General features: G+C 34.1%; 1 protein-coding gene across 1 annotated transcript in view; it reads right to left on the bottom strand.

Annotated features, from left to right (window-relative positions):
• Positions 1-12394: 12394 nt before the first annotated feature.
• Positions 12395-20549, bottom strand: part of LOC128999000 (uncharacterized) — an 8606-nt gene continuing 451 nt past the window's right edge. The window contains exons 2-6 of the mRNA XM_054425357.1: positions 19945-20128; positions 19275-19419; positions 17334-17504; positions 15157-15303; positions 12395-14719 (exon numbers count right to left, since the gene is read on the bottom strand). Of these exons, the coding sequence (XP_054281332.1) occupies positions 12823-14719; positions 15157-15303; positions 17334-17504; positions 19275-19419; positions 19945-20128 (2544 nt within the window). The 3' untranslated portion in view covers positions 12395-12822. The remainder of the gene's footprint in view (positions 14720-15156; positions 15304-17333; positions 17505-19274; positions 19420-19944; positions 20129-20549) is intronic.

Genomic DNA, 20549 nt, shown 5'->3' with positions numbered 1-20549 from the left:
TAATAAAAAATATTTTATAATCACGAGTTTAAAATGTGCCGCAAATAGTTAAAGAAATTACTGCTTACTAAGCGAATATGATAAATTCTCATATTTCAAAATGTACCGGTAATATGTTCCATTATAATTATAATTTGTTTCTCCTTTAATTATTATTTTTATTATTCAATAAAAAATGCATCACTGATTGGTTGTTGGAGTATAATGTATAAGAGTGTGAACTCTTTATCACAGCCCAGCCCAACCTAACTGTGGAATTTTACTTAACAATTTAATATCAATCTAATGACAACTACGAATGACAATGCCCACTAAGTTGTTGAGTATGTGTGCTAAAAAACCAATCAAATTAATTAGCTATGTTGTACTAGATAATGTAAACGCATGACAGATCACCTCATGTTTCACCAGATCGTCCAATACAAAAAGGCATCTGATTGGTCCACATGACCATTCCACTTCCCCTCCTGTACAGGGTTTTCGAATGGTGCAGTTTCGAATGCTTTAAACGTGACCAAGACTTTCGGGAGCCCCCTGTATCAAATTTCAATTGAAAACAAAGACAGTTTTGGCTTAAGTCCAGATTTAACTGCTTATGATTTTTTCTTATGGGGATACGTCAAAAACATTGTGCATTGTGATTTGTGATGCTAATTTAAAGGAAAGGATTTATAAAGCAGTAACATCGGTAACAATAGCCATGCTGCACAGCATATATATGAGCCGAGAACGACCGTTGTTTAGATCTCTGCAGAGCATTCGATGGCGGGCATGTAGAAACTGATTGAATGTACACGAAAACGCTTTTTTATGAGGATTAAAATGTTAACTAAGTAATATTTTGATTTACGTTTAAAACCGCACCATTAATTTAGGAAAACCCTGCATTTCCAGTCAACTCAAGTCCTCAATCCAGTTACCTATACAGGGTGTGCACCCTGAGAGCTTGGCCTGTAAGTCTACAACTAAAAATAGTAAAAATTGTGATTTTCAGCTAGTTATTACTCCATTGTTTTTTAACTTTGTCATTTCATAGGACATTTTAAAAGCTAAATGAAAGTGGTCGTGAGATTTTTTCATAAAATCAGCCACTTTTAAAAGGTACTTTTATTTGATTATGAAAACATGGAAAACTAAAATGGCTGATATTTTGAGGCAAAATGTCATTTAATGACTTTTTTGTTTTTCATAAACAGTTTATTGCTACTGGCATTTTAAATGGTAACTAACCTATACCAAAATAGTACAGGTAAAATAATACCAAAAACGCCTCCAATAACAAAAAAATTGGTCCGTTGATGAAACTTGGTGAAAACTTTCCTTTTGTCATAAGAATTAAGAATCTAAAGAGTCCATAAAAATATTTTAGGTCGAAGGGTGTTTTTGGGGGGGTGGGGAAACATCAGTTTGAAAATCTGAAAATTATATTTTGACGAAATATAGGCAAGTGACCCATGTTTTGGGGTTATTTTTGATGCTGAACAAAAAAATAAGATCTAGACGATATAACCTCCATATAAAGAGTTTTTGTTTTGATTACCTCTGATATTCAATAATTTTCCCAATTAGTACAGGTAAGATGGTACAAAAAACACCATAGTATAACAAAGTTGGTCCGTTGATGGATCAGGGTGAAAACCTTTCTTTTTCCATAAGAATAATGGATCAAAATAATCCATAAAAATACCCCCGCTTTAGCAAACCTACAGACTGAGCGAATTTCCATTTAGGCATACCGGTATCTGATTGGATTTTCAATTAAATCTAGGTAATTTTTAAATACCTTTAGCACTATTTTTAACAAATACCTAGGTTTGCTGCTACAGGGAGGGTAATATATTTTGTTTTTAGTAAAATGTTAATACCTTAGTTTATTAGTTAGTTTATAGTTAATTAGCTTAGTAAATACTTTTTCCAAGTTTGACGGAAATATATAAACAAGCAAACTACAACAGTTTACTTATTATCTTTAAGAATAACATAGGAAATTTAAATTTACCATTTATTGAATTTTCTTCCTTAACCAATAACCTTATAAACACACTTAAATATACTATATTATTTGTTTTTAAAATGTAAACTATATTAAAGGGTGAAAAGATAAATTGAGGAATTTTATGTTTTGCAAGTCCCCAAACCAATTGTTTTGAGAAAAGGCAATTTTTACCCCATAAAAGCACTCATAACACCCGGTTCCCAAGGTCCGATCATGGTGGTTCGCGAACTCATTCAAGTTTATTCCGCCCTACTCCTTCAACCGAATTTAATCAAAATCGGACAAAAAATCGTCCACGGACGTAATTTTTTTCACCGACTTCTCTACAACAGTAGTATTTAAACATCCACAACTACGTATTGCTGGGCCATCCATTTAGTGATTGTGACAGCACTAGTGTTATATTTGGGAAAGGTAAAAAAAAGATCCTTAAAATACTGGAATCTGAGGCTGCTATGGAGAAAGTCATATCAACTTTCAACTCAAAAGGTTCAACAGAAATTGAAGTGAATGAAGCTGGAGAAACTTTATTTTTCGATGTATGGGGAGTAAAAATTGTAAATATTCTCTACATTGAATTGCAAGTTCTATACAGACTATTTCAATAGTCTTTGAAAAAGGCTAGTTCAAAACTGGAATCGCTGCTACCCTCGTCGGATGTAATGTTAAATCATATAGATGTAGTGTAATAAAGTTCAGCTATGGTTTGGTAATAAATTAGTGCCTAAACAGAGGGGTTGGACACGACAGGATGGAAATTTGTTGCTACCAAATAATATGACATAAGATGTAACCCCAGAAAATATTCTGAAGTTGGTGTCATGTACATGCAAAGGCAATTGTTTAACAAAACAGTGCAGCTTCAAGGAGAGTGTAATCACATGTACACACCTACAAGGTGTGTGAAAGCCTTACAAGTCTGAATGCGGAAGTAGAAGAGAAGGAACCAAACTCATTTACCAAAAGACTTGTATGAAGGCAAACCATTTTTGTGGAGAAGATAATTAGTATAAACCTTATTATACTATTTTTTCTTTATTTTTTATTTTTCTTATAGTCAAATGATTAACCATAAGTTTTTTTCTTTAATCTTTGTATCATTACAATATATTCATTATCGCCTAAACTGTTTGCTTATACTTATATTAATACTTAGTGGTGGGCATACTTACTGCAGTATATTTTACCATCGCCATTTATTATGGTGAAAATCTAGAACTAGCACAGGAAAACCCAATATTTTTATGACAGATAACAATAGAGCGTGTAATTTTAAGATCTTTATAATCTTTATTCTTTATTCTTAAGTACTTTCTTTTACAGCTGTGGGTTTTGGAGAAAAAGGGTAGGTATACAAGTTTCCCAGGTGTAATTTTAATAGTAATAACCACAAAACAACACCCTTCGTTCAAATTTATATACATATATACAGTATATATATACACGTTCATGGACACGATAAACTGAGTTATTTTGTTCCGATTTTGATGAAATTTAGCTTGAAGGTGTAGGTTGGAATAAACTTGAATGAGTTGGCGAACCAGCATGATTGGACCGTGGAAACAGGGTGTTATGGAGGCGTTTATGAGGTCAAAATTTGTTTTTCTAATTTTTAACCCTCAAAGCATAAAATTCCTCAATTTCTCTTTAAACCTTTTAATATAGTGGAAAACAAATGATGTAGTATGTTTAAGTGGTTTTTTACAGTTACCGGTTATGGAGAAAATTCAATAAATTATAAATTTTAAAATCCTATTTTATTCTTAACGAGTATAAGTAAACTGTTGTAGTTTGCTTGTTTATGGATATATTTCCATCAAACTTGGCAAACGTATTTACTTTAAACTAAGCGATTCACATTTTACTAAAAAAACACACTTTATTACCCTCCCTGTAGCAGCAAACCTAGGTACTCGTTAAAACTAATGTTATTTAAAAGTTAAATAGATTTAATTGAAAATCCAATGAGGTAAATGGAAATTCGCTTAGTCTGCTGGCTTGCTGTGGCAGGGGTATTTTTATGGACTATTTTAATTCTTTATTCTTATGGAAAAAGAAAGGTTTCCATCCTGATTCATCAACGGACCAAAATTTTTACACTACTGTATATAGTGTTTTTGTACCATCTTACCAGTACTAATTGGGAAAATTATTGAATATACGAGGTAATCAAGACAATAACTCTTTATATGGAGGTTATATCGTCTGGATCTTATTTTTATTCGATTCAGCATAAAAAATAACCCCAAAAACATGGGTCACATGCCTATATTTCGTTAAAATTTAATTTTCTGTTTTTTCAAACTGATATTCCCCCCCCCCCCCCCGATAAACACCCTTCCACCTAAAATTTTTTTATGGACTTTTTTTTAGATTCTTAATTCTTATGACAAAAGGAAAGTTTTCACCAAGTTTCATCAACGGACCAATTTTTTTGTTTTACATGCCTATTTTACCTGTACTAAAATCCATAATGATATCTTTAACGGGTTTAAAGACATAAATTGTAAATACAAAAATGGCTGGTATATCGCCGACAAGGTTTTTTTGGAAAAATCATATTCTTGATTTTGGTTTAAATTTTTATACTTACATTGGAAGACACTCTGTAGGTATATACTCTACCAACATCTGGTGGTCAATTTTGAATGAGGTTTTATGTGGGGTTGTTTAAAACACTCCCGAAAACAACATGACCCTCTTGTTTTAAATCACTTTTGCTCAAGAGTTTTTCAATCTACTTATTGGGTTTAATAGTTTTAGTCACATTAGAACTTGTTAATGCTATTGAATATCATAGAACCAACTTGCCTAGTTGAGACAGCTGTCAAAATTCTTTAATTCCTTTTAAATTTGAATACTAATAAGGTTAAAATGGGGTATTCCAGAGCCACTGGGGCGGAGCCTGAAAGGATTTTTGAAGATAAACAATGGTTAGACTTATATGTTAATTGCTAATTGCTAATATGAACTATCATAATGCCAAATTTCAGCCCAATCTGACCGATAACGCGTGATTGAACTTAACTACTGGTACTATTCAAACCACTATAAAAGCTAGATCATTTAATGTGTAAAAAGTGTTAACTACCGTTAGGATCCCGGATTTAAATTTCACAATGCAAATTATTTTAACAGCTTATTTTTCCATATGCAATTTCTTAGTAAAAAATAAAAAGACGAATATAAAAACCCTTGAAAAATTAAAAGAGGTCTACATTTCATTATAACACAGTTTAAATTACAGTACTCGTAAAAGCTGAGTCATATGAAACTAAACGTTTCCTTAATAAAAATATATGTATATATTCGTTAAATACGTGTTATATTTAACCATAAATTTTGTCCATACATAACAGATATGTTACGTGCAAATTGTTAAAGCTTATTTTGTAGGTTACGGTTATTTTATTGGAGAACGACGAAAATGACACATTACTGTATATTAATATAAGTTAATATGACATATTAATAAAAATAATACACTTACCATTACTGGATCTGGTTGAGTATTCTCTATCACTCTTCACAAATCACAAGTAAGAGAGTACAAACGAGAACACTATATCAATATCAATTGACCACTGCCGAATGCAGACTTGCAGAGCAGAGGTAGAATGTAGCTGAACGGAAGCGACCAGTATCGTACACTTCGAGTACACCGGAAGGTTTCCACTGTCTCCCGATTTTGCTATCTCCTACTCCTACAATACAACGTTAAAATCTACGGATTCGAACGAGTTATGTGGCTTCGGCTGTTTAGCTTGTATTCATTCCTACACCTCCCGTTCACCAAAACACAAGTGCTTAGTCTACAATGCGAATGCATTCGGTTTAACGATTTAAATTTAAATAAAACTTTTTTAAGTTACGCATATAAATAAAATAAAAATTGTCGTAATAGTTTTGGGATCCCCGGGACCGCCCTTGATCAACATTGCTTTCTTTGAAACCGCATCATTTCAGTTTTTAAACCCTTTATTTCAAAGTATATTATATTTTAACTTTTGCTTTTAAGAAGCTGTACACTATTTGGGTTTTTTTCACATTTGTAAAATCATTTTAATTTTTTGCATCACAAAGCATAGGAAGAAAATTTAAAACGAAAACTAATTTTAGGATTTTCCAATACTGTCTTACATGGCATTCCACAGGGATCTGTTCTATCTGGCCCTCTTTTTCTAATATACGTAAATAGCTTGTGTAATAGCCGTTTTAGAGGAAATCTAGTGGCTTTTGCGGATGACACTGCATTATTTTACAAATCAGATTCCATTGAAACTTTAAAATTAAATATTCAATACGATGTAAATGCTCTTCTATGGTGGTTTACCAACAACTTCATGGTAATGAGCCCAAAAACTAAATATGTAATTTTTAATCCATCAAGGAACATAAGTTTTATTACTCCGATAAAATACCACCAAACAAACTGCCAATCTACAAATTGTGATTGTCCTGTTATTGTTATTGAGAAAGTAGAGGAAATTAAATATCTGGGTTTGTATTTAGACTCAAAGATAAACTGGAAACGCCATATAGATTATGTTAAGAATAAATTAATACAATACGTCAGCATCTTTTATTTGTTAAAAAGTATGGGTAATCAACGCCTACTCAGAAATATTTATTATGCAATTCTAAATTCTAAATTGGAGCATGGTTTAGCTACTTAGTTAGTAGTAGGTTTAGTAGTATGGAGGAGCTTACTTTTCGTCAATTAAGCCATTAATTATCTTGCAAACAACCTTTATAAGGATAATTAGTAACAAATGCAGAGCAGAACATGCAGCACCACTATTTAAAAAGTTAGAAATTTTGCCTTTGAGAAATCTATATACAGGGTGAATTTTAAATGAGTTCCCCCCCTACTTTTTTCTACATTTATTAAGATATCAACTTCGGACCACGTCAGATCATTGTAGTGTAGTAAGTACTTCATTTTGACTGGATAAACATTTTTGGCCGCCATCTTGGATCCGCCATATTGGATACAAAATTTTTTTTTCAAATGTAAAGGTAGGGTTGTGACCCATTGTTTCAAACTAGAATTTTACGCTGATTACACTGCCGCAATTAGTTTAAAAAAATCTTGATCCGTTCTAAAGTTATGAGGACTTTTTATAACTTTATTTTTAGCCCATTTTAACATTGTGCATTTACAAACTAAGACCATAATCTCAAAATAGTGCTAGATAAAGATAAGTATCCCTAGTAGCACAAATATGTATTTTATAAATATTTTATATATTTAAAGTTGTATTTGATAGAACCTCGAATAAAATATATATATAACATATCTTTAATAATAGTTTGATATATTCAAATATATATTTTAAATATTACCAAAAAGCAATGCAAAATATAAATTAAATATAAGTTTTGAATATATAAAATAGATTCATAATATCTATTGATAAAACAAGTATAGAATCTATAATATACATATTTTATATGTATATTTTTCCTATTAAATATTTAAAAAAATCGTGTGTTGAGAATATTTTAAATATATATATAAAATATTTTAAAAACTATATTATATATTTAAATTATTTATAAATATATTTTGAAACACGTCAGATATTTTTATTAATAAAATAATATTATATTTGTAGAATATATAGCCAATAATCTTTTATAATTAGCAAATAAATAATTTGCATCTTTTGTTTTTTATAGTGTCTATATATTTATACATGCATTTTTTGTATGATAATTGCTATTGTGAAAGCGTTAAAATTAAGTTAATAATAATACGTACTCTGAATGGTGTCACTCTATCATACACGTAAAGAAAAAAATATCATATAGTTAAGAGGCAGAATACATGTTCGACAGCTACATTTGGGTCAAACGAAAAAAAGTGTTGATGGGTTTTATTTTTTTAATTTGTAATATGTGACAATGAAATGAATGTGATCATAGAAATCTCGAATGATTGGCTAGAAAAGGGTGCTAGTGACTGGCGACCTTTTAAGAAACTAATTACGGTTCTATATGACGTTCTAAAAATATTAATTTGATTTACATATGCCATAAATTACATAATATTTGTCATAGTATTTAAATTAATTTTTGTAGTTTACTGTATTTGTATTCGTGGAGACTACTCACTATTCACTACAGCACTATTCAACTCAACTACTTGATGCCAAAACAGATTAACAGAATCATATTATACTGTAGTATCAAAAATATTTCAAGTATTGCAACCATTGCAACTGAGGGCCACTCTTTCACCACTTGAAAACTAATGCTAACAACAGTCACAAGTAGCTCAGAGGTAAGGTAGGAGGCTCATAAGTCGAAGGACCCAGGTTCAAGACCCACCTGGGCCGAACAAATTTTTTCCAGTAATTTTTTCAAAATTTGTTTTAATGAACTATTTAATCAATTTACTCAACTGATAATTGTGTTTTTCATACTAAATCTTTATTATTTTGTGTTTTTATGTTTAGGCCCCATGGGATGTTTGGAAGAGATATTAAATACATTTTTTATTTAAATATTATTCACTAAAATATATTATTGGAACATATTTTTAAAATATTTAATAGATTCAAAAACATATTTTTTATATATTTAATATATTTTAAATATTATATAAAATTGACATTAATACACACTTGAGATATATAAAATAGATTTTAAATATATTTATTCATATGTATTTAATATATATTTGTGCTACTAGGGATACACCACCATTCATTGTCGACCTATTATCACTTGGTTATGACGGATTAATTTTTTTGGCCGCCATCTTAGATCTGCCATTTTGAGATGTGATAAATTAATTTAAATATGAAGGTGGTGTTGTGACCCATCATTTTGAACTACTTTTTTATGCTGAACTCAATGCCGCAATCCGTTTTTGTTTCTCAGGCTTTCTTGATGAAATATTAAAATTATCTTACTTAAATTTCCAATATTTCAAAAAACAAATATGAAAATGCAAAACAGATTGCGGCATTAAATTCAGCATAAAAAATTAGTCTGAAATGATGGGTCACAACACCACCTTCATATTTAAATTAATTTATCACATTTCAAAATGGCAGATCCAAGATGGCGGCCGAAAAAAATTAATCCGTCATAACCAAGTGATAATAGGTTGACAATGAATGGTGGTGTATACTTATCTTTATCTAGCACTATTTTGAGATTATGGTCTTAGTTTGTAAATGCACAATGTTAAAATGGGCTAAAAATAAAGTTATAAAAAGTCCTCATAACTTTAGAACGGATCAAGATTTTTTTTAACTAATTGCAGCATTGTAATCAGCGTAAAATTCTAGTTTGAAACAATGGGTCACAACCCTACCTTTACATTTGAAAAAAAAATTTTGTATCCAATATGGCGGATCCAAGATGGCGGCCAAAAATGTTTATCCAGTCAAAATGAAGTACTTACTACACTACAATGATCTGACGTGGTCCGAAGTTGATATCTTAAGAAATGTAGAAAAAAGTAGGGGGGGAACTCATTTAAAATTCACCCTGTATGTATAAAGTTTTACAAATATTTTATAAAAGAAGTTGTTAATGACTAATTTCATATACAGGGTGATCAACTCAAGGAGGCCACCATTGGGATATCGGAAACGGTTAAAATTAGAGAAAACTTTAAATGGGGGACATTCCTTTATTTTTTGTAGCAGTTAAAAATATGATTTTAGATTTTTGAAATTCAGCCGCCATTTTCCAAAATGGCAGCCAACTTTGAAATTTCTTATGGAACACCCTGTATTTGATCATGTTTTCGGATAGAACAGGCAATTTAAAATTTTTTTATTATTGACATTTTTTCGATAAACCCACTCGTTTAGGAGTTACAGCCTATGGAAAAATGACTTCCGGTGTACATTTTACACCATGTAGCTCCAAAACAAGCAGGTTTATAGCGAAAATGCGAAGATTAAATAAGTCAAACAAGTCTCAAAATTGCATCCACATTCCAAAAAGACCATAAAATACACAGTTTTTCCAATTTTCAAGTTTGCCGCCATTTTGGAAAATGGCCGCCATTTTTTAAACATCAGAATTCATATTTTTAACGGATTTTATGGTATGCTTGGAATGTGGATGCAATTTTAAGACTTATTTAATCTTCGCATTTTCGCTATAAACCTGCTTGTTTTGGAGCTACATGGTGTAAAATGTACACCGGAAGTCATTTTTCCATAGGCTGTAACTCCTAAACGAGTGGGTTTATCGAAAAAATGTCAAGAATAAAAAAGTTTTTAAATTGCCTGTTCTATCCGAAAACATGATCAAATACAGGGTGTTCTATAAGAAATTTCAAAGTTGGCCGCCATTTTGGAAAATGGCGGCTGAATTTCAAAAATCTAAAATCATATTTTTAACTGATACAAAAAATAAAGGAATGTCCCCCATTTAAAGTTTTCTCTAATTCTAACCGTTTCCGATATCCCAATGGTGGCCTCCTTGAGTTGATCACCCTGTATATGTATGACCATTGATTAATCTTTATATTTATGCTGTATGATTTGTTTGTGAAGATTAAAAATGTCACATGTTTTTAATAATGTTAAAATAAATAGTGATTGAAATGTTGTACTAAAATTGACTATTCTCTTATTTTGACTTTGATAATTGACAATTTAAAGTTGGTGCCGAAACTAAAAAAGAACCATGTCTTACAGAAAAAGTAATAGAGAAGTTAAACCTCCAAAAAGGTATACCCCTGATCAGAATGAAAATCAGGATACAGACAAATTATCAAAGAATGTTTCTGAAATGGAAACAATGACACTCAAGAAGTAGCATTGAGGCAAACCAGCATTACTTCTATTAGTTCAAGGAAAACAAAAAGTAAATCTACAACATCAAGCAACAGGAGACAAATGGAAATAGAACTTGAAAAGTTGGAAGAAATACAAAAACTGGAACGAGAAATTGAAGAAAAGGAGCTGGAAAGACAAAGACTGATGGAGGAGAAGGATATGGAGCGACAACGGTTGGAGAAGGAAATGGAGCGACAACGGCTGGAGAAGGAAATGGAGCGACAAAGGCTGAGAGACAAGAGGGAGCTAGAGCGACGTAAACAAATGCTGGAAATAAGGGCTTCTATGAAATCACTATCGGCAAATGGTAGTCAAGTCTGCGGGTCTGAGGTAAGCATAAGTCAAAGCTTAATATCTCAGAGAGAGGAGAGAGAATCTGAGAGTAAAGTCGTAAAGTGGCTGAATGATAATGAACCGACAGTTCATCAGTGTTCATCAACCGCTATGACCACGGCTGCACAATTACTAGCAGAAAGTCAAAAAAGCTATTCAACCAACCTCTCTTTGCCGCCAACAACTACCAAACTTTAGTGGTAGACCAGATGAGTGGCCTATGTTCTTTTCTGCATTTGAAAATACCGTAAAATTGTATTCTGATGATGACAATCTAGCTAGACTTATAAAAGAAACTGTCTTGAAGGTGAAGCCGTACAAAAGGTACTTAGTAAGGTAAGTACAAAAGGTACTTTTCGGCGTCCGATGACATAAATTGCCATTCTACCTGAGGAGGGGAAAGATGATAATGACTAATTTCATATATATGCATGACCATTGATTAATCTTTATATTTGTGCTATAACTTATTTGTGAAGATTAAATGTCGCATGTTTTTAATAATGTTAAAATGATGAGTAAATAAATAGTGATTGAAATGTTGTACTGAAATTGACTATTCTTATTTTGACTTTGATAATTGACAAATTAATAGAAGTGGAGATGAGGTTTAAACTATGTCCGAAAGGAGAATAACATTAAGAAATAGGTATAACGCAATAGTTCCAAAACCATATTTAACAGCTTTGAAGAAATTTTATTTATACCTTGCACCTAAAATTTTAAATGCTCTATCATTCAATCTCAAAACCATCTCAGAAGCAGATTTTTCTAGGCAGCTGTGGCATTATTTATTAAGTTTGGAAAATGCTGTAATGCACTTTTATGGAATTTAGTATGTATAGTATAGTGACTATACAAGTATGTATACTAAAGTGACTAATATAGAAAATAAGTAATATAAATACTTGCTCTTTTGTATCATTTATGTTTGTAAGTAAGGGGAACAAAAGTAGGAATAACATTGTTTAAATGTTTAAACAGGAGTATATGTAAGGTTACAAAGATCTTGACACTACACCAACCCCATCCCAAAGTTTTACTGTCCCTAGAACAATGTTATAGACATGAACCAAATTAAAAACCACCCATGAGCTATAAGGAAGAATCTATTCCTAATAAGTAGAGATTGCTCACATAATTCCAGCAAACATTAACCAGTCTTTGTTGCCTTTCACATGAGTGCAATTGCATTTGCATGGACTTTTTATGATTTTTATGATGTTCCTACTCTACATTCAATATTGGCAGCAGACATTGGAAATATAGACGTTGTAAACATGTTTAAATAGTCTGATCGAAATTGTAACAACTATGTTAAAGAATTTTTTTCAGATCTAGATGGTATGCAGTAAATATTTTTCATTTTCACCCCAAACAGACGTTTTTCGACTCGACATTAAAAAGACTGCAGTTTTAGGGTAGTCAAGAGTTCAACTGTAACCTTTAGCAGTACAGAATCATAAGTTACAAATGCCAGACTTTAGTCTTGAAGGCATATAATATAGGGATTGATAAAAAAAAATATTTATAAAATTAGAAAAGTTATGTTTATAACACTGCATCGTTTAAATAAATATCTATGTACAAAACTGTTATTAAAACCACAGTATAATCACTAAGACTATTTAACATTAAAATATAAAAATTAATAACATTTGTACACTATGTCACAACACAGATCTATTGTTCATGTATATTACCAGGTAAAACGTCTCTGAGGTTATTACTGGGCATTTCCGTTGCATTGTAGCACTTGCAACCACTATCTGAGTGAATACATTCAGTGTTTTCTATGGGCTCTTGAGAATTTGCAAAGTTTGTGTTTAACTTTACTCTCTCTGCTGCTTTGGGAGTATTGCTAACAACTTCTTTACATTCTGATATTCTCTGCGGATTTTGAGATTCTCCTTTTTCATTCCCAACGATGTCATAGCTGTCATTAGTAGGTCTTTCACAACACATATTGTCGTTCTCACCAATTGTGTAGTAAAAACCTCCCATGTTGTTTCCAGGCAGACTGTGGTCTAGAAGCATTGAGAAATCATTTCGTCTCGGCTCGGGAAAACCTTGAGAGGAAGAACTGCTGTTTACTTGTTCATGTCTTGAGTGTTTGTAGTTAAATTTTGGGGAGTTCAAAATATCCGCAAGGCAACGTTCGTTAGATCTAGAGGTTCTTTGGAAATCTTTTGACCTGTCAATATTTTTTTGCGAGTTGATATTGTAACCGCTGAACTTTTGCCTATCGTTAAAATCTTGATTTTCACTACACACTGCACTATTCGACCAACTCTCACCTACCACTTGTGAACACTGTCTCTTTTTGGAGACAGGGTGGAATTTTGCTCTACCACGATTTCCACTGCATTCATTAGGATTTCCGTTGAAATCTTCAGAATACGCAAGTCTGTGTTCTGGGATGACTTCGTACTGGGCATCTGGTGCAAGAAGGTCAGGAGAATATCCACTCCACACAGAGTCTGATGAACCGTTGTCTGAATTCACAACTTCAGCATAGAAGCCACCATTTCCTTTCCCGACCGTTGAAGGTGAAGATATTGACATTGGTGAGGGAAAGTCATTTTGATTTTTGTGTGAAGTTTCTACCATACAGTGTTCAGTTTCACTCTTGTTCTGATTGGAATGATTGTTCCTGTAGTGAGACAGACCTTCCTTCAAAGAAGCTTGTCTTCTACTGAAGCTGACCAATTCCGGATCATCGTCTTCAGAGCAATCTAAAGGAATTCCCGAGAACGACATATCTCCTACTCCGTGAGTTCTTTGAAAACTTTTAATTTCTTTTGGAGAATGAACATCGGTCCCCTGAATTTCTTGTGTTGGTCTAACAATCTGAAAACTAGAATTTTTCTCATCTGCATGAGGTAAAGAGCGTATCTGGTTTTGGGATCCTTCTCCATTGTGATTATCGAGCGATTCGTCTGACAGTTCTGATATCCTTTCCACTCGTTTATTGTCCAGGGCTTCACCATATATAGACATCGAATCATTTCTTACAGATACGTTACAACTGGATACATCTGCAAAGTAAACTTCGGATTCTGTTTGTTCTTGGGCTTGCTTTTTTGACGAGTTATTAGAGGTACTCTGAAGTTTGTTGTGGATGTATTTTATTCTGTTGGCAACAGCCGGGTCGGGTGGTTTGAGGTCCGCTCTACGAGTGTCTGTTGCCGCTTGAGCTCCAGACTTGACAGATGACGATGATGATGAGAGAGGCAGGTCCGGTCGACGGCTGGGGATACGTAACTGCAGTACTCTACATGACTCTGGCTCATTCTCTGGATCTGTGTTGATGTAGTTGCCCATGGCCCTCTGCTGTTGGCAGTGGTGGTGGTGGGGGCCAGGGGGGCACAGAACCCCCCTGCTGGGACTGTTGGGGTCGGAGTACGGTGGGGGAGGACCCCAGTGGTACACGTGACACCCAGGAGTCATCACGGGCTCTATCACGGTGTATGAGGCATTGCCAGAAGACACAGTGGCTACTCGGCCTTGGTCTGAGTTGAAGCCATACTGACTGTCTGGGCTGCTGCAGTTGAGAGGTTGATGGTAGCCTCCAGAACTCCTGCAAAGAAACATCTCATAGTTAATACAGTTATTTGTAGGACAAGTAAAATAAATATTAACTTTAATCCATCATTTTTGGTAATATGGAACCCTCCAGGATCAAAAACTGTTGATTACTAAGCGTGAACTATTTTTTTTTGTGTTTTTACGCCAGTGGCATTTTGACGTTTTTTTGAAAGAGAACGGTTGAAAAGGAAATTTTGTTACGTATCTTAATAGTGTTTGGCCTATATTAGTTTATATATTTTTTTGTGACATTGCATGAGTACCCAAGATTTATAAATTACCTTTGACATTTTAACATTGATTATATAAGGTATTTCTGGCGATAGAGAACACATTTAAGGACTTTCAATTTTATAAAAAAAAGGATGAATGTCCTAAGCTAAATTAAAAATAAGGATGAACAGGTCCTAAACTAAAGTGTCAACTTACTGGTTGGACGGAGGTGGTAAGGTGGCAGGCTGACGAGACCAGGGAAGACGTCTCCAGCTCCAGCCAGAGGACGAGGGTTGTGCCACAGGCTCATCTCCAACAGGGTTGGGGGTGTACAGGTTGCCTACTTGTCCACCGTTCCAAAACCTACAAGACATCAATTGAAAGGGTTTAAAAACTGCAAAAAGTTATTAATGACTTGATATTGGGTAGGATTGGGTGTGGCAAAAAACTAATCTGTTTTCTGTAGATCACTTCTCAACTTCTTCGATAAGTCGTCTGAGGTTGGTGGGGTTAGGGTCGTTGGAAAGCCTACACACTGTCTTAATCTGTAGTCATGGAGCAGTGGTCACCTGAGCAATGTTTGATCTTAATTTTCATCCCTACAGATGATTGTAACGAGCAACAGAATTCATCCCTATGAGCAACAGAACATATCCATGTCGACCTAATTAAAAGAATGCCTGGAACTGCTGCCGAGTTCGAATTACTGAATCATTACTTTTTTTTAAATGACTCGATAACAAACACACATAGCTTAGGCAACCACTGCTCTAGGACAACAGATAATGGCAGTGTGTAGGCGTTCCTACGAGCCTGCCCTCACTACCCTCAAACGACCTGTCGCTGCAGAGTGTACAAAAAAATAGATGTTTTTTTTGCCTCACCCAGTACTTTCACTTGGAGATTTAAAAACCACCGATGGTCATCGGATCGAATCCTAGAGTTTCTAACAAATGTTTGTTCTTTTTCTTTAGCTAGGACAAATTGTCCGATAAAAAAAAAACTTTAATACTTTGTATATTATTGAGGCAACCAATCAAAACATGACTTATACCACTTTTCTGAGTAAAGTATCACATACTTTATTGGTCATTAAATAATCACAAATTACAATATACCTTATAAAATCCAAAACATTTAAAATTACATAAGTAAAAGTAATGTATCACAATCACATTTCAATATAGGCTACCTTAATTTAAAATATAATATAAAAGTGTGGACATTTTAATTTTTATACTGAGATAGCACTGGTCTTACTCTTTAGCTATGGATATGGTGAATAAGAAAATAATTAAGATTTCGAAGTAAATCAATTAGAATTAATGTTTTCTGATAAAGACAGCAAAAAAGTAGTGTTACAATTACTGGTTCAATGTTTTGACTGCTGAATTCAAAACAGAATAATATGGTGGTTTAAATTGAAAACGAACTCATGCCCTAAATAGGCCTAAGTTTTACAACAAAGGAAAGGCTCTACACCAGGGTTGTGACTTTTATAATAAAGGCATAGCAGCTAATTTGCCTAGGAAAGGTAGATAGGCCACAGAAGAAAGTTTTTCCATCCAATTGGAGGAGTTTTTCAAGTGTAGATGAAGAGGTTTGATAAAATGGTTGATGGTTTCTATGATGGCTCTGGGTAACGAATCTCCCAGGGGACGAATAACTATTGTGTGCTCGGTGTATACTGTGGCCTACCTAGATTTTTCCTATAGTAAGCTAGCTGCTTTCTCTTTGTTCGAAAAAACCATAACGAGAAACTTGATTTATTTAGTCATTTTTACATGTGTACACTGGGTTTTTGTTATTTGCTGTTTCATCTGACTTCTCCGCACTGCAGCTGGTTTAGGTTGGATAATGGAACAACCATTTACGTATTTCACAGCAATCGCAAAGTAAAAATAAAATGGTACAGGGGAAAACACATAGTGAGCTGGAACAGTCACCATGAATAGTCATGTGGCAAAGAAGCTGCTTCCAGTGAATAGAACCCTCTTTACAACCAGGCTGATAGAACTAGACTTAGGACAGACCAAGCAGGTAATTGCTCTCATCACTACACATGGTTATTTCAGGAAACATCTTCATACTACATAGAACCACCAACAACTTACTAGGAGTTTAGACTCTGTAATGACTTAGAATAGACATTGTTTTGGGTTGGAAAGACTTGGGGGCTAGAAGAATAGCCCAGATTGGTCTCAAAGCAACCAGGCAATAAATCAGACACTAACATTGGGCTAAAGCTGGTCAAGGATACAGGCATAGGTTTACCCAGTTAAACCATAAAAACCAGTGGGGCATTTACAATAAGCTATGGAACTAGAGTCTGCCTCTTTCCTTGAACCAATCAAGCTGCAAATTTACAAGATTCCTTGCAAATTTTGACTTACCTGTTCTCCGAAGGCTCCCAGGCAAGGATGTCTTGCTGGTAGCGGAACTGTTGACAACAAGCGCAGTGTTGTGTTGGCTGAGATGGGGCGCGAGTGGGGTTCGACGCTTGACCATACAAGTAGCGGCAGCGCAACTCCAGTTGCTCCCAATACATCTTTTTACGCTCGTGACTGTACAAAGATTAACAACTGAATAATCTACAAAAGCACTAGCTCTATAGAAACTACTTGCAAAATGTATAAATAGTCTACAATATCTAAAAGGTCAGGAAGATAGCACATTACAGTTCCATTCCCCCAAAACTCGCTGTATTATATCTGTGGCAGAAGTCTACAAACCAAAATCTAATCAGACAGAGTATTTATGTTTGAGTCACTGCAAGCCCTAGTCCTAGTGGTGAAGTATACCATCAAAATGTATATGATACCATAGTTTAAACTTGGGCCTAAATCATTTTACAGCAATGGCACCTCATATTTAAAAGTGTATCAAAGAAATACCATATTTTAACAGTTTAGTTTGGGAACAAAACAGTAGCACCTGCAGGGATTTTATCCAGAGGGGCCAACAACAGGAATCTTGTTCCATGGATACGGGAAGAATCCCTATCTCAAAAACGTGTAGACACAGTTTGCAGGATTATGACGTGCTGCATGGTGCAAAAGGCTTTTGTCCTACAGGAGCCACAGTACCTTCTTGAGAGGCTCTCTTTCCGGGAGGAGGTCTCTCAGCGCAGTACCTGCCATGGAGGTCTCCAGCTTCACTTTCCAAGAGTGAGGCTTGAGTTTGGAAGGAGAAGCTTCTCGTACTTCGGCCCAAAGCTGTACAACGACCTCCCTTCTGGCCTCAAAAAATATGCCTTGCCATCTTTTAGAGCCAAAATTAAGGAATTGTACGGTTATGATTAGTTGTTATTTAGATTTTCTTGTTTCTGTTTTGTTATTGTTTCTATTTATTTGTTTGTTATTTATTGTTTGTTATAAGTTATCGTTACTTATAATATGACGAGAGTTGTTCTGAAAAGCAGTTTGTACTGAGAAACGCTTGATCAATAAAGGCATTTTTATTTATTTATTTATTTATTAAAAAGATGTTTACTATTTTGCTTTAACATACGCATAAGGCTATTTAAAGAGCAAATACCAGATATCTCTTTTAACATGTTTAAATTAAAATGTGCTTTTTTAGTTCCAGAAATTGTCATAAAGCATAATAAACTTGAGATAGGTGTAACAGATTTTCCGAGGGGTAAGTAAGCCTAACCAGATAATAATTCAGTAACAAAATTACTTATCATTGATCCCGCAGTTGTGGCCATGGGCGTCCATTTAACTGTTCCATAAGGGGGGCCTTGAGGGTACGGCATAACCCTCAGTAAAAAGAGGAGGTCCTCCCTCGGAAAATGTCAAAAATGTATGTACAAAATGGTTTGACTAAATTTGCTTTATGTATTGTAAATTTATAGGTTTTTTGCATAATTTTAAAAATTTGTAAAAATTTTGTTACCATAGGGTCATGGGGGAGGTGCTCTGATATCGTTCACCCCATCCCAAAAATAGCTAAGAGTTAAAAAATCTGGGACTCTAACATCTTAATTTACTTACTACAATACAATTGCTGATTGCTGCCTTGAATAAATACACAGATTGTGGTAGTAAACCATAGTCAAACAGTGGGTGTAACTAAATATGGCATCTGGGATTAAAATCATTTCCTCAGATACTGTGGATTTGAGATTTTGGGGGACTCTGTTTTGCAAATTGAAATTACACAGATTTATTTGCCATTGGGCTGCCTTACAAAGCTCAGAGAGCTTTTAATTTAATTTTCGTCGAGGAGTGGCTATGGCCCCTCGCTTCTTGTTGCCATCCATGAATTGAAACAATTTAGGTTCAAATTATATGTAGTTACTGAATTAAATCATTGTATCATGTAATTACCTAAGGAGCTGGTAGACGAGCATACAACAGAAGATGCAGACAAGAATGCCAATCACAGAGAGTCCAAACAAAGCTCGTAGACAAGAGTAGAGAGCTCCGTGAATAGCCTCGCAGTCTGGAGTAGTATTGAAGACATATCTTGACCCTAAGTATGCACAAAATGAGTTATTTTTATTAGAGTTAGTGTAAATTTAGACCAGAGTCGATATCGTACACAGTATTGGCTGATAACAAAAGCAAAGATTGAAAATACAGTATTTCCTCACAGATTTATTATCCTAACAGCTGAACAATTCCTAAGGTAAGTTCAGATTGATTTATTTAGATATTGGTTTTTTATATGTATTTGTCGTGAGTTAAAACCATTAACAAAGATATACAAGCGGATTTAATGTATATTCCTTGAATGAAGGGTTTGAAAATGACAGCTCGCCAAAACATGTAACACTTTGACGAATGTTACAATTTGGAACTGATGACAGGTAATGTAAAACCAAATAGTCAATATTACAGTTCCGGGCTCATACAATGAATTTCAATCTACTCGCGGATCAGGTTTCATTTGACTATCAATGGGTCTACTCAACTCCCCGGCAACAAAACAATCCTATGATCCCTATCACATAAATTGCTTCTTAGCAGCTAATAGTAGTGATATTGGGTCAGCTACCTTCATCTGTTCTTTCAGACGCAGACTCTAGCAGGACGGAGTAGCAGGTGCAGGTCTGCGTCTTGAGAGTGTAGACACATTCACGCAGACTCTGTAGTCTGCTCATGTGTACAACTGTGGTGGTGACAGTCACCAGAACACAAGTCCCGACACACATCAGGCAGCAAAGGCCGCATAACTTGATCTGTAAGCAACCAAACAATTAGATTAATGGATGGATAACAAGAATGATTCTAAAATCTTCAAGGGTAAATTTAAACAATTGAAAATTATTTGATGATTTTTCCAGTGAGGTAGATTGCATGTAGATATACATAAATATATAAGTTACTTACTGTCTTCGCAATCCAGATTAGTTATTTCACTACAGCCCATTCTAAGATTACTCCAATGTCGGGTGCGTAGTCACACACTAAACTATATAATTGTAATTTACACTTTCACAAGATTTCTTCATTTTCATTGTGTCAACGATTAATACATGAAACATATACAGCACAAGACACCATGTGAAAACAATTAAAGCACATGAATGGCATAAAAACTAATGATCTACTGCAATTAAGCTATAATGGATGCAGTCGGTCACCAGTTTTTAAGCCGTC

Source organism: Macrosteles quadrilineatus, unplaced genomic scaffold (genome assembly GCF_028750875.1).
Source record: "Macrosteles quadrilineatus isolate MER2022 unplaced genomic scaffold, UCM_ALF_1.0 Scaffold_7__1_contigs__length_78375512, whole genome shotgun sequence".
Taxonomy (NCBI): domain Eukaryota; kingdom Metazoa; phylum Arthropoda; class Insecta; order Hemiptera; family Cicadellidae; genus Macrosteles; species Macrosteles quadrilineatus.
Note: the sequence above shows the minus strand (reverse complement) of the source record. Positions and strands in the feature narration are given on the sequence as shown.